Genomic DNA, 14,251 nt, shown 5'->3' with positions numbered 1-14,251 from the left:
AACAAAAATAGGAGAAAATGCCTTTTTTTTTTTTTTTTTTTTTTTTTTTTTTTTTTTCTCACAAAGAGAGTGGGAAGCTAAATATACAGGACCCAGAGGACAATGCGCAGCACCAAAACTCCTGAGGAGCACTTGCTGCATCAGATGCCTAGTCTTCCAAACCAGCCTCCTGGCATATCCAGTTTTTTGGGAGAAAGTACAGTCATTTCAACAACAGCACCATTCAGAACAACTTCATTTATTCAAAAGCTCTTCTGCGAGGCTCTCTGCTTGATGGCTTCAAGGATCTCTCTGCCGGTGACAGCTCTTCTGTGGTTGTATAAGGACAGCCGGAACGCCTCCAGACTAACCCACTCCAGTTGACAGCCATCCAGGGAGCCCAGCACGTCCAAGACCCAGGAGCGCCCACTGAAGTCGGGATGGGTCTAGAAGAGAAATGGCACAGGGGTAAGACAGCAGTGACGCTTCCATAGTGAACGATTGATTCATGGTCTCATAAACCAACACCCAGTACCTCTGGCTCCTGCGGATATGTGTGCCCAGGTGGGACAGCCCAAACCACTCAGTGGGGGTGAGGGTGTGAACATGGTGAAAGGAACCAGGCTGTTGTACCTAACAGTCTCTTGGAAAGGGCAGGGGTGGGGGTAGCTGGTGAGAAAGATAACCCTTGTTTGGATAATACAGATGGAACTCTGTCTCATTGATGCCTTGATTCTTCCTAATGGCACTGGAATTCATAGCCAATGATTCCTGAAGATGGAACATATCACTGTAGTTCAGAATGTACTTTCACACTTGTATTTTATATATTTCATATTGGGCATTTTACTTTCACACTTCTCAATTTCCAGCCTATTTTCCTTCCTGCTACTTCCCATGCCCACTTGATCTCCAACTGAACTAGAAAATCTGCTCTTCATTGCATGTGACCCTGTGTCTTTGAGCTGTTGGTTGTCTCGGCCTACCACACTGATGTGCCCACTTGTTTTCACATCCTATTCGTCCCCTAAGGTTCCTCCCCAAGTGCACCTCTTGCTTATCTGGGGTCCACACAACTTTACTGAGTCCCTCCTCCCTCGGAGGACCAGGGTTCTCTGTTCTTTCATGGCCCATATCAAGGTCTGCCTTATGTCATCAGTGTCCCTGTCTGAAGTCAGAGACAGTGAATACAGTAAAAAGAACCCACTCAGGGCTGGCAGGTGGTGTGGTGGTTAAAGGTGCTGGATTCCCACATGGCCAACCGCAGCTTGAATCCTAGGCCTGGCAGCTTGCTTTTTTTCACTTTCCCTTTCTCTCTGTCTCCCTCTGGTCAAATTAAAGAAATAATAACAAATGGAATTAAATAAATATATATATATTTTATTTTTTAAATACAACCCATTCTAGAATTATCTGCCCAGTGCTCTAACCCTAGCTCTTCCTGGCTATCACTAAGCAACTCGTATTCTCACACTGACCTCAGTTTATTTCGTGTGTGTGTGTGTGTGTGTGTGTGTGTGTAAGGAAAGGCTTCAAATGAGATTTGAATTTTTTTCCTGATTTTAATAATTTAGAAATATTTCTTCAACAACCCCTCCTACTGCAGGATTGTAAATCTCTTTACTTTTGAATTTATTTTAAAAGGTTTTTATTTATTTCTTCCATGAAAGGAAACAGAGAGGGCACCCAAAACAGGGTTCTCATGCCACAATCCAACTCCCAGCCAACATGGATCATAGACAGGCACGGACATGCACAGGGAGACCTCAGGATTAAAAGAGGACCCTCCCAGATGACTTCAATATTATGGAGCTTTACATTACTGCTTTATCACCAAGGCTGGACCATGAGACCCTTTCTATAGAAACCATGCCATTTTCATGAGCTCCCACAGCAGCCCTGCTATTGAACACACGTAAACATTCAATCCATTTATCCAGCCAATACCTTGTTTTATCCTGCCAATACCTTGTTTTATCCTCACAGTGCCCTGAGCAGCTGATTCCAGGCACAGACCCAAGTCTTCAGAGGTGCAAGGAAACAGACATGACCTGCCAGGCACAGGTGGTTAAAGACAGGCTATGTAAAGACTAATTGTTAGAAGGAAAGGGATGTCTAGGAAATACCCCAAAGACTGTCTAATGCGAGTGCTCCTATGGGATGGTAGGCCTTCCAGCCAAATGCAGACTGTACAGCAATGGCTTCCATTGCGGGGTGACTTTGTCCTCCAGGGAATATACTTGGTGTCACAACTGGGAGGGGAGGGTGCGATTGGCATCTAGTGAGTAGAGGCCAGAGATGCTGCCTAGCATCCTACAGTATGCAAAATCCCCACACGGAGTTATCTTTCCCCAAAATGTCCACGATGCTATGGTTGGGAAGCTCTACTATCATATCAAATACTTTCTCTACTCTCCCACCTTTCCATAATCTCCTTTTCCCCTTGTCTCCCAGGATAAGGAACAGGCTCCAAACGATCCTACTGGCATATGGGCACCTTGGTACAATGGCACATGTGAGCTATCAACCTTACTTCTTGTCATGAAGAAGTAAGATTCAAAATCAAGCCCTAGCACGTCTTTCATGGAATCTCCTTACATCTTTTGACTCTCCCCATATTTTGAAAGAAAGACTTTCCTGATGTTCTTTTTTCTGACTTGTAGGCTGCAGGGTGAGATTAGGTGGGCAGGAAGGGCTAAGAGTGACTACCCACCTAAGGAACCTTCTAAATATCAGCCTTTGAGTGAAAACCTAATATACGCAACTCTTCAAAGTTACAGGACAGAGTAGGTGATGAATACCCCCTCTATGAGAAAAGGAGGGGGTATGTAAGAATCAGTTTACAGACTGTCAACAGACAGAGAGGTATGAAGAGCTCAGGTGTTTGGAGTTACTGCCAACAGAAGGAAAGCCAAGTGGGAGAAGACAGCAGCCATTAGCAGATCCAGGTTACAGAAACTGATTGCACATAACTGTTCAAGAACACCATGTGTGTAGGACTCCCACATTAGAATAAGATGAAGTCAACAATATACCCAGAGCTACTAACGTGATACCTCTCTTGGCCATCCCAAGCTTCCACAAAGACAATTCCAACTTACTTGTTTTAGGATTTTCCCCATGTAACTAAAGTAGACCTCCTTCTTCTTCCTCCTATCCTTTCTCCTCTTCCTCTTCTTCCCAATAGCCAAGTTGGCACAGTCGTTTTTCTTCTTGGTTTTGGTATAAATTTCAGCCTTCTTCCTAGGGAATCTTAGGCCATTTAAGCAAATGAAGTACATGTTGAAGACTCAGCTCTCGCACTGCTAGCTCAGAGTACCAGCCACAGGTTTTATAGGGCGGGCTGGAAGGCACGCTCTGCTCATGAAATCAGTGATTGCACCTGCAGAAGATGAAGGCTCTCAGAATCCTTAAGAGATATTAGGTGTAGAGTCTAAAGCAGGCTTGTGTTGCATTGCTGAAAGGAGCACGAAACAGGAAACTCAACACCGTCATCTTTCTCCTGCTGTATTCCATGTGGAAGGGAGAGAAGCCACTTTGATGCAATGACCATGAGCTTACCAGGCAACACTCAGCTCAGAAATTGTACTTTTAAAAAATGTGTCTAACCCCAGGTATTTTTTATTACAGTGGTTCTTAGCCACTGAGATTTCACTTCAAAAGGACTGGATGCTGCAGCTTTCTAAGGAGTCCCAGGTGAGCCTAATGGCCAGCCAGATTTGGGAGTCATGGATCTATACAACCTTCCCAAAGCAGTTACGTGAGATGTGAGGGGGAGCTTAGGAGGCAGCTATTCACCGCTGCTCTGCTTCTGCCCTGTGTATTCTTATTCACACTGGGAGAGAGCTAGAAAGACAAGCACATACCTGGCTATGCAATAGCAATTAAGAACTCGGGTGACAAAGCATGAATAGGAAAGCCAGGAAATCACTGCACCTTGAAGACTGAGCTCTGAGAAAGTGTAGATAGAGAGGGCATGAACTCTGCAATTAGTTTATCAGCTTAGCTCCAAGGAAGTGACCAGTCTGACTTGCACCAAGAAGTAAGAGGACACCGGAGAACGAGGGTGTCAAAAGAAGAGAAGAGCCACACCAGAACAGCCGCTCTTTCCCCGCACCACTGATAATGGGTGGCATCAAAGCCTGGGTGGAGGGCACCGGTGGATGGTAGCACTGTCAGCTTAGAGCCCTCACCGTGCCCCAGGCTCCTATCTAAATTCCTGACATACTTTATCTCAGGATCAGAGCAGCCATAGGAGATGAGATTCAAGGCAGGTACTATCACTTTACAATGGAGAGACGAGCGGTAGAGGGCTTTAGTGTCTTGCCCAGGGTCACGTACAGTGACTATGTGAGCAACAGATCCAGCCCTGGCATCTGTGCTTCAACCCCTGCTCCGCTGCTTCCAAACCTGAACACCGGAGACCTACAATCCTAGTTGTTTCACATGCGTGCTCTTTGTAGTGACTACACGTATTATCTGTATTCACGGGTAGAGAACTTCATATAGAGAACTTATCCATAGTGTAGGTTTGATTCTTCTGAATTATTTCTTTAATATTCTTTGCCAAATCCTGAATTCCGAATCCTGAAAAACACTGACTAGCGTCTGAATTTACAACAAAAACTAAACAGAACACCTCTATGTTCAGGAAAGGAACGAGCATGAAAGGAAAGGGTCGTTCTCTACCGCCTGGTAGGCAAAGCCGTGCCTCCACCCACCACCTCCACTCCTCCTCTCATACCCTGACCCTCCTCTCTCATCACCACCCTACTTTACAATGCCGTAAATGAACAGAGCATCATTATGCGACACAATGAATCAGACGTTTTAACTGCAAAGACACAAACTGAGAAGTACCATCAAGTCTCATGGATGACACTCACCACTTGAGATGAGGAAATGGGAAGGGTCAGGCCAGGAGGGAACTGAACCAGTGCTCTATGTCAGGAGGATGCTGGAGAACATTCCAGAAAGGACAAGCAGAGCAGATGTGATGTTGCAGTGGGGACATAACACAGAGGGCCTGGCTAGTCGGTGTGTACTCATTCAAAACTATTCAGGAAATGTCGATCCCCTGCTAAGTGTAAGGTATGTGGCTATGCGTGGAAATGAAGATGAAATTACCAGTAGGAATCACAAAACTCAGCAGAGGAAAATTACAGGGTGTTCAGAAGACTCACGAGCATTGATTAGAAATACAAGTCTTCTAAAAAGACTATGCAATAAATGATTATCTTCCAGTAATATCCCCATTTTGAAAATAAAAGAAGCAATTATACTAATGGAAATGCTAGCTTATATTTATTGAGTGCTTACTACCTGCCTTGAATTATATTAACTACTTCATAGATGTCCTTTCATTTAATGGTTTGAATATTCAGAGATGGGCTTTTATCATCCTTATTTAAAACGAGGAAGTTTGGCAACCCATTTTCTGGGACCCTTCCCTTCTTGGGAGCTCTCTTTTTCCTCTCCTCTCTTTTAATAAATTTCCCCCTTTGGGACCAGCAGTTAGTGTAATGGCTAAGTTGCTAGACTCCCATGTAGTGGACCGTGGTTCGAGTCCCGGACCCGGTGGCTTAAACTCACACCGGGCACATGTGCGTGCATGCCCAAGATCCTGAGAGAAGAATGGAGAAGGGATTATGGCGTGGCCATCCCCCCGGGGGGTGATTTTTCACTCTCTGTCTCTCCAGTAAGCATACACACCCTATAGCAAAAACCTCTCAAAAAAAAAAAATTCCTCACTTTACCTACTCTGTGTCTGCAACTCTAATTCTTCCTAAGTGTGGGTGGCAGGTGGTGTGGTGTTAAGGCAGCTGGACTCCCATATGGTTGACTGAGGTTCAAGTCCTGGACCTGGCAGCTTGCTTTCTCACTTTCCTTCTCTCTCTGTCTCTCTCTGGTCAACTTCAAAAAAAAAAAATAATAATGACAATGAATACATTTTTTTTTTTTTTCAAAAAAAAAAAAAATAATGACAATGAATACATTTTTTTAAATGAGAAAGCTGGGACCAGCAGGTGACATAATGGTTATGTCATTGGACTCCCATCTAGTCAACCATGGTTTGAGTCCTGGACCTGGCAGCTTAAAACTCATGTTGGGCGCATGTGCGTGTGTGTCCAAAATCCCAAGAGGAGAATGGAGGAGAAGGAATTGCAGCATGGAATTGCAGAAATCCCCCCGGAGGGTGATTTCTCAGTTTTTGTCTCTCTGACTGTCTCTTTCTGGCAAGTGTCCATGCCCTATTGCAAAAATTCCTCTCTCTAAACAAAAAAGAGGAAGCTGAGGGGGCTGAACAGTGTGGCATGAGGGTAAAACATGATGCTCTGTGAGGTTAACCCAGTAGGGAAGATTCTGTGTTTGCATCCTGTGACCTCATACACTGGACATGTGTGTGTTGTGATCTGGGATTAGTTGGAGCTGGTGGTGGATCACTGGGGGTGCAGTGCTTCTGTTTCTCTCTCTCTGTCTGTCTGTCTAGTTCATGAAATAAAAAAAATAAAAAAAAAACCCTTCCAAAAAGAGAAAACTGAAGTTTATACCAATGAATTAAATTTGTTTCCCCCTACATGGATTCCTATCACACTCTCAATTTTTCTGATCCCAATGTCTGGGGTAGTTTGAGATTTAGTAATTGCCTAGTTTGTATCCTAGAAAAAGGCCATAAACCCTTAAAATATAACACAGGTTGTGTATCCCTTATTTGAAATACTTGGGACCAAAACTATTTTTTTTTTCATATTTTGAAATATTTGCATCTATAGAATGCATATTTTGGTGAAGGGACCCAAGTTAAAATGAAAAATGCATTTATGTTTCATAGACATCTTAAATCCATGGCTTGAAAGTAATTTTAAACAATATTTTTGATACTGTAGTGTTTTGGCTGCCACCTGTCACATGCGGTCAGATGTGGACTCTTCTACTTGGGGTGTCATGTTGGTGCTCAGAAAGTTTCAGATTTTGGAACATGTTGGATTTTTGGATTATGGATGTTCTACCTGTAATACATTTATACACATCCATTTACTAGTGAATTAACTTGCTAATTAATTTTCATTTACTCTTCAAGAAATACCTAGGCACAGCTTGAGGGCCTGGACGTAAGGACCAGAAGAGAGCATGATCTCTGTGCTAGGGAGTTTCCTGGACAGCAAACTCCAGCCCAGGATGATAAGCACTCTGTAATCTGAAAAGAGGATGCATTCCATTGAAATGTTTATAGCCAGAAACTATGTTATCACAAGCAGGGATAATTCTGAAGGCAGTTCCAGGCCATGTCTGCCTCCCAGACCTGGGCTGAACAGTGTGGCATGAGGGTAAAACATGACCTGACTATATTTCTGCTGTGGCTTTAAATTTGTGGCTCCTCCACCCACACAGGGGATGAGACATTGGGACAGTTCCTCTCTGGTGACTCACAGGATACTGATGGTGATGGCTTGCTTAAATTCTCCTTCATTTGTCAATGACTAAGTCTGTGGTGGAATCCCTTAACTCAGGGGTCCTTTCCTAGGGTCCACAGAGAGGTTACCTCCGGGGTGGAGACAAGGAGATGGTCCATTTGCCAATTGATTTGTGTATGTGCTTGATAGGTTTGTCTCAGGTGGGATAATCCACACGTTTTCATCAAAGGATGGTGAAATGTAAAGATGGAGACCCAGTGTATTGATACTGTCTCCCGCTACCCTGAGACCCCTGTAGTGGCAGCTCCTTCTTTCTTTTTTCCCCCTCTATCCCCTTCCCCACTTCAGCCTTCATCTCTCAACTTCTCTGTGCTTAGTTTGAGTAGTTAAAAAGAGCTCTGTCGGGGCCAATAGGTGGTGCGGTGGCCAAGGCACTGGACTCCCACATGGCCAACCATGCTAAGCTCCTGTGCATATGTGTCCGAAATCCCAAGAGGAGAATGGAGGAGAAGGGATTGACATGTGGCCATCCCCCCGGGGACTGATTTCTCACTTTTCCTCTCACTGTCTCTGTCTCTCTCAGCAAGTGCATGTGCCCTATGGTAAAAACAAACAAACAAGAAACTCTGTCTGCAGTATCATAGCCATTCCAAAGAACCAAGCCAAAACATCTGTCCCCAACACAACACTATCATAGGTAAATCCATCTGTGTCACAGGAACAGATGGAAAAAAATCCCTAGAAATCCCTAGAATCCAGAGCCAAGTCTCTAGCAATTGGCAGGCTTGTCCTCTGCTGTTAATATAGGGATGAGAAGACGAACTTTGTAAGTCACTTTATAAACATTCAGGGTGGCTTATGGGCCCCTGCCATGAAGCCTGCCTTTCTTCTGTCCTGTGAGATCTATAGAATGTTAAGTGGGGGGTGTGGGATAAAAGGGGCGCTACAGGGAGTCAAAAACCATCAATGGCATCAGAGAGGCAATTGTTAGAGTTGCTTTTATTATCAGAACTGAGGCTTCAGAAACCAAAGAGAGTATATATGGTAACTTTGATATATCCTTCTTAGTTCAAATTCAACCTTATGCATTAAAGAGGAGGAAGTATGTTTTGGAAATTTCTAAGGCAGAGTTGCAAAGCATCTCTATATGGCTGTGAGTATATACTGAAGTTATTTGGCAATATACATTTGCCTTTCTACTTCTGCTCCATAATAATTTATGCTTATAAGATAAATTTATAAAATGGCCCTTGAGGGGCCAGCAGGTGGCACGGTGGTTAAGACACTGGACTTCCCCAGCAGGTGGCACGGTGGTTAATACACTGGACTTCTGTATGACTGACCATGGTTTGAGTCCCAGATCTGGCAGCTTGCTTTCTCACTTTCTCTCTCTCTCTGTCTCTCTGGCAAAACTGAAAAATAAATAATAACAAAAAATTAAATTAAATAAATAATGTTTTAGAAATGCTCAATGAATATTTTGTGTATGTTTTTCCTGGCCCTCTTGGTTGTCTTGCTAAACTCATGCTGAAAGAAGTAGTCAATTCCTTGGATAGATAGGAAAGTGAGGCAGCCCACAAGCATTCTGGGAAAGCAGAACAGGAGCAAGTCTTTGTTATGAAATATGCAGAGTTGATTTTCGTGGAAAACCCAAGCAGATCTGCTGCAGCTGTTAGTCTCTGCAGAAAGGCTTTTGGAACAGCAGCTTTTGTCCACTGTGAACACAGGCCTGGCCCCAAAGAAGAGGTAAACCCAGCCTGAGATCTGCTTCCAGGGGCAGGGGATGAGAGTGAGATAAATCGTGTACAATGACTAATTTTCATGCCGGATATCTACCACAAGGATGAGTTCACAGCTTCACATTTTCTGACTCGTACATTGACTGACCATTGCATTTCATTGATCAGGCAAGTATTCATGAAAAAGCTTCACCATGCTACTAGGTGCCAGAGTTGCAGTCAAGAACACAGCAGATTTGCCTTCCATCCCTCACGGCTCTTATGAACTAGCCAGAGGGATGAACAATAGGCTCAAGTGCAACCTGGTAGGTGCTGAGGGCACACAGAACCGGGACAGCCACCTTGGACTCAGGAGATCACGGAAGCAGCAGTCTTGGAGGAAGTGATGTCGAGGCTGAGATGAACAGAAGTTAGCTAGCACATAGGAGTGAGCGGTGGAATAGCAGAGAAGAAAATTTCAGGCAGAGAATAGGATGTACCTTTTCTGGGACAATGAAAGTAAACATTTACTTACTTTTGTTTTCAGAGTTGCCTATCCAGTGGTTTGTAATCTGCTAGCATACCTCTGCCACCAGGGTAACAGATACCTCAGATCAGGTTTTTAAAAATTGTGGCTAGTGGGACCAGCAGGTGGCATGGTTGTTAAGGTGCTGGACACTCCCACATGATCGACCACGGTTCGAGTCCTGGACCTGGTAACTTGCTTTCTCACTTTCTCTCTCTCTCTTTCTGTGGATAAATAATATTAAATAAATAATTCTTTTAAAAAATAGCTACTGGTTTTTCAGTTCTGGAAGGTCTACAAACTTATAATGCGACAACCATTTCTAAGCATTATTTGGTATTTAAAAAATAAACTATTTTATATTAGAAAAATTTAGATCATTTTGATTTTAATTGTATTTTCAAATAATTTCAAACTTATAGAAAATTTCCAAGAACAGTGAAACTCTCCCCTCCCAAAACTCCTATGTATTTTAAAAGTATCTTATCAGTTTTTAGCATCCTACTACATTTGCTTTGTCCATTTGTTTTTATGTACCTATATATATCCAAACACCCTTCTTCTTGTCTTCCTTCTCATTACTATTGCTATTGCTATTTTTGCCAAATGGTTTCAGACATTATTCTTTCTACTCCTAAATACTTTAGTAGGTATCTGCTAAACAATGACATTCTCTTACCAGACCCCAGTACAATGATCTAAGTCAGGAAACTAACATCGACACTACACTACTATCTAATACGTAGTCTGTATTTGAATTTCACCAATTGTCCTTTACATTTTCCTGGTTAGAGAGCCAGTCTAGGATCATCTCTTGCCTTTAGTTATGATGTCTCTTTGGCCTCCTTTAACCTGTACTAGTGCTTCAGCCTCTGTCTTCATATTGGTAATATTTTTAAAGAGTACAACTCAGTTGTTTTTCACAATGTCCCTTATTGTGGGTTTGTGTGATATTTCTGCATGATTCAGTTTATGTATTTTTCGTAAGTATGTGATATTGTAGCTTTTTTCAGGAGAATATATATGGAGACTCACGTCAGTGTGTCTCAAAACTTTTATTTCATTTTTAGTGTATTTTAGGCTGTAACAAAAACATACAAGTGTGTTTTCTATTCTAATTTTATCACAAAGAAGATGAATAATGAGCTAACCTGTCCCAGGTTTGAATGCAGACCTCTGTGTTTAGTCTCTCTTGCCATCTCAGTATATATTTGGATTTCTCATAAATGTAAGGTTGTAGCTGTGTGTGGTCTTTTAAAAAGGTTGAATCCCTAGCAAAATACCAATAACATTCTTCACAGAAATAGAAATAAACAATCCTACAATTTTTATAAGACCACAAATAGCCAAGTAGTCCACAAATATCCAAATAAGTATTGAGAAAAGAGAATAAAACTGAAGGTATTCCACTTCCTGAATTCAAAATTTACTACAAAACTGTAGTAAGCAAACAGCATGGTACTGGCAAAAAGAAAAAGAAAAAAAAAAACAGACAAAATAGACTAATGAAAAAGTACAGAGAGAGCCCAGAAATAAATCCATGCATTTATAGTCAACTGCTTTTTGACAAGGTTCCAAGAACACAGAATGGAGAAAGGAAAGTCTCTTCAACAAATGGTGCTATGAAAACTAGATATCCACGTGCAGAAGAAGGAAAATGCAATCTTATATTTCACTATACACAAGAGTCAACTGAGAAAGATTAAATGTAAGGCCCAAAACTATTAAACTACTAGGGGAAAAAACCACAGAATAAAAGCTTTGTGATTGTTCTAGGCAGTAATTTTTTTGGCGGGGGGGGGGTTATGATACCTAAAGCACAAGCAACAAAAGAAAAATTAGGTGAATTGAATTATACTAAACTATAAAACTGCACAACAAAGTAACAAAGCAAACAAGCAATAGAGTAATGAGATACCCTACAGAACGAGAGAAAATATTTGCAAACTATACTTCTGATAAGAGGTTTATATCCAAAATATACAAGAAAAAAAATAAAAATAAAAAAGGTTGAATGTGAAATTGCTCAAAAGATGAATTGCTGTTTAGCTATGCGAATCAGAATTTCTTTGATATAGTACAACCAAAACAAATACAAAAGTAAATTGAAATCCTGGTGTTGATTTAAAACAGCATAGAGCCCCATGGACAGATTTGGGTTCATCAAGAGTTTTGTTTTATTTTAATGTTTGGTTTTATACTAATGTGGGCTTATAAAATAAATTAATAAAATGCCCTCTGCATTGGGACCAGCAGTTGGTGTAATGGCTATGTTGCTGGACTCCCATGTAGTCGACCACAGTTTGAGTCCCAGACCCGGTGGCTTAAACTCACGCCAGGTGCGTGTGCGTGCCCAAGATCCTGAGAGGAGAATGGAGGAGAAGGGATTGCAGCGTGGCCATCCCCCAGGGGGTGATTTCTTGCTTTCTGTCTCTCTGTCTCTCTCTGTCTTTCTGGTGAGCGCATGCGCCCTTTAACAAAAACCTCTCCAGAAAACAAAACAAAAACAAAACAAAACAAAACAAAACTCTGCATTTGTTGTGTGTGTATGTTGGTCTTCTGTACAAGATATTAAAACGAGAGTTCTCTTCCTTCAGTCATTTGAAATTGTATCTCACTATAGCTCCTGTCCACTGTACAATTCTGTAACCCTTTCATCATTGGCAGACCTTGATATTATTTGGAGCCTGGGATTTCACCTTAATCCTTAACAAACCCAGGGCTCAGGATTTGTTAAGAATACACATACATGCACTTACCAATGGTTTTGGAGTTATATGGTCCTTAGTTTCTCCAAAGAGCACACAAATTGATACTTCATTCTTTCCTTTTCTGGAATGCAGTTCTGCTTACGTTAAACCACACACACACACACACACACACACACACACAGTTTAGGAATGCAACTGTGCCCTGTGCAATCACTTGCTTAACCAGTGACCAACCCACACAAATGACCCAAGCAAAAGGCAGTCCTACCTTGGAAGTGTCTAGCCTAGAGCTCGTATTCTACACATGGACACTGAGATCCAGACACACATCTTCTGAAGAAGGAGAGCTGCTAATGGCAATCAGACTGCAACCCAGCTCTCTCTGTGCCAGTGCTTGGGAGATGCTCCCTTGGGAGGTGATCAAGCTGTCTTCCTCTCTCTTGGCAAGTGTGGGCTGTTGGCAACTGAAGCAAGCTTTGAGTGAGGTCCTTGTCTTATTTCAAATTCAGCTACAGAGTTGAAGCCTAGCCAGGTCCTTGGAGTGCTCTAGATTTCCTGGTTGATTTTGCAATAGAAGATAGTCCTAACAGAAACACGGGATGAAAGAGGTGCAGAAGCCTTAGAAAGTCATTTATAATGTATTTCTATTGAGAAAATGTGTTCTAACTCGTAAAAGAATTTTCCACGCTCAACCAATATGTCTATAAATTGGAGAACACAGGTAATTCGTTCCATTCCTTCGAACCAGCATGGATTTCATGTTTATATGTGCAAGTAGTACAATAGCTGCTTGGTACACACCAAAAAGGACATCAAGAAGTTCATGACATGATCCTGTGCTCAAGAAACCTATAATAATCCTGAGAGGTGATACATACACATATGAAGAACTTAATCATAATAAGAGGGAATGTTTGATGGCATGCACAAATGAGCGAAAGGTACAAGAGACCTTTGGAGAACAGAGGCTGTTGGCCGTGCCTGAGCTGGGGCTCCTAAGTCAAATTGTTATAGTCGACACAGTGGGAAATAAGAGGACAGATACAGTCAAATTTATTGGAGTTTTATTGATTAAGCAGGAAGGGTAGGGAGTAGGGGCTTGCAATGCAGAAGCAGTTTACAGAAGCTAAACAAGCAGGTTAATCATTCCTAAGGATATGTTCCACCCCTACCTAAACACAACGGAATCTTAATGTCTTCATGGCTCAGGGCAAGGGGTCTGGTGACATGATTACATCACTAAGGAACATCTTAGCGTAGGGAGCTTCGGGTTATTTAGCAAAGACAGTAGGAATGTTAATCACTCTGTTTACTCCAGGCAAAAGGAAAAAGCAAGTTTCCAATATGGAGAGGAGTTCAAAATGGAGAGCCACTTCAAAATGATCTGCGTGAAATTGCAGCTCATTCACTTGGTAGCGATGTGGCAAGTTACTTCAGTTTTCTAAATCCCTTAGAACAGCTTTGGGCACTTCCCGTGTGCCCGCCAACCCCCATGTTAGCTTGCTTTTCTTCGTGCTACTATATTACCATCTCAGTCTGTGCTTGACCCGCCACTTTGAGGATGGGTAAACAGCGAGCAGAGTGGGTTTCCCAGTAGGGTACCAAATGGTTAAGGGCGCTGAACTCCCACATGGCCAACCACGGTTGGAGTCCTAAACCTGGTGGCTTGCTTTCTCATTTCCTCTCTCTCTCCCTCTGTCTTCTCTGGTCACATTAAAATAAGTAAATAAATGAAGTTAAATAAAATAATTCTTCCTAAAAAAAATCTTGGCGAAAAGCTCCACTACTTCTGTAACTTTGGTGGCATCTACCAAGCACCAGAGGCGGCTGCCATCCTGGACACCCGAGTCCACCTTCTGCTACGTCGCAGCTCGCCGCCGCCCCAATCCCAGCGCCTGTCCC

The 14,251-nt window shown here is 42.4% G+C and overlaps 1 protein-coding gene across 1 annotated transcript; it reads right to left on the bottom strand.

Annotated features, from left to right (window-relative positions):
- Positions 1-87: 87 nt before the first annotated feature.
- Positions 88-3,293, bottom strand: H2BN1 (H2B.N variant histone 1). The gene is made up of 2 exons (XM_006154370.2): positions 3,081-3,293; positions 88-425 (listed from the first exon to the last, which is right to left on the bottom strand). Exons 1-2 carry the CDS (start codon positions 3,258-3,260, stop codon positions 243-245), a joined length of 363 nt encoding a protein of 120 aa, XP_006154432.1. The 5' UTR covers positions 3,261-3,293; the 3' UTR covers positions 88-242.
- Positions 3,294-14,251: the final 10,958 nt, after the last annotated feature.

This window comes from Tupaia chinensis, unplaced genomic scaffold, assembly GCF_000334495.1.
Source record: "Tupaia chinensis unplaced genomic scaffold, TupChi_1.0 Scaffold000407_1, whole genome shotgun sequence".
Classification (NCBI taxonomy): domain Eukaryota; kingdom Metazoa; phylum Chordata; class Mammalia; order Scandentia; family Tupaiidae; genus Tupaia; species Tupaia belangeri.
The sequence above is the reverse complement of the archived record's forward strand: the minus strand, read 5'-3'. Positions and strand labels throughout refer to the sequence as shown.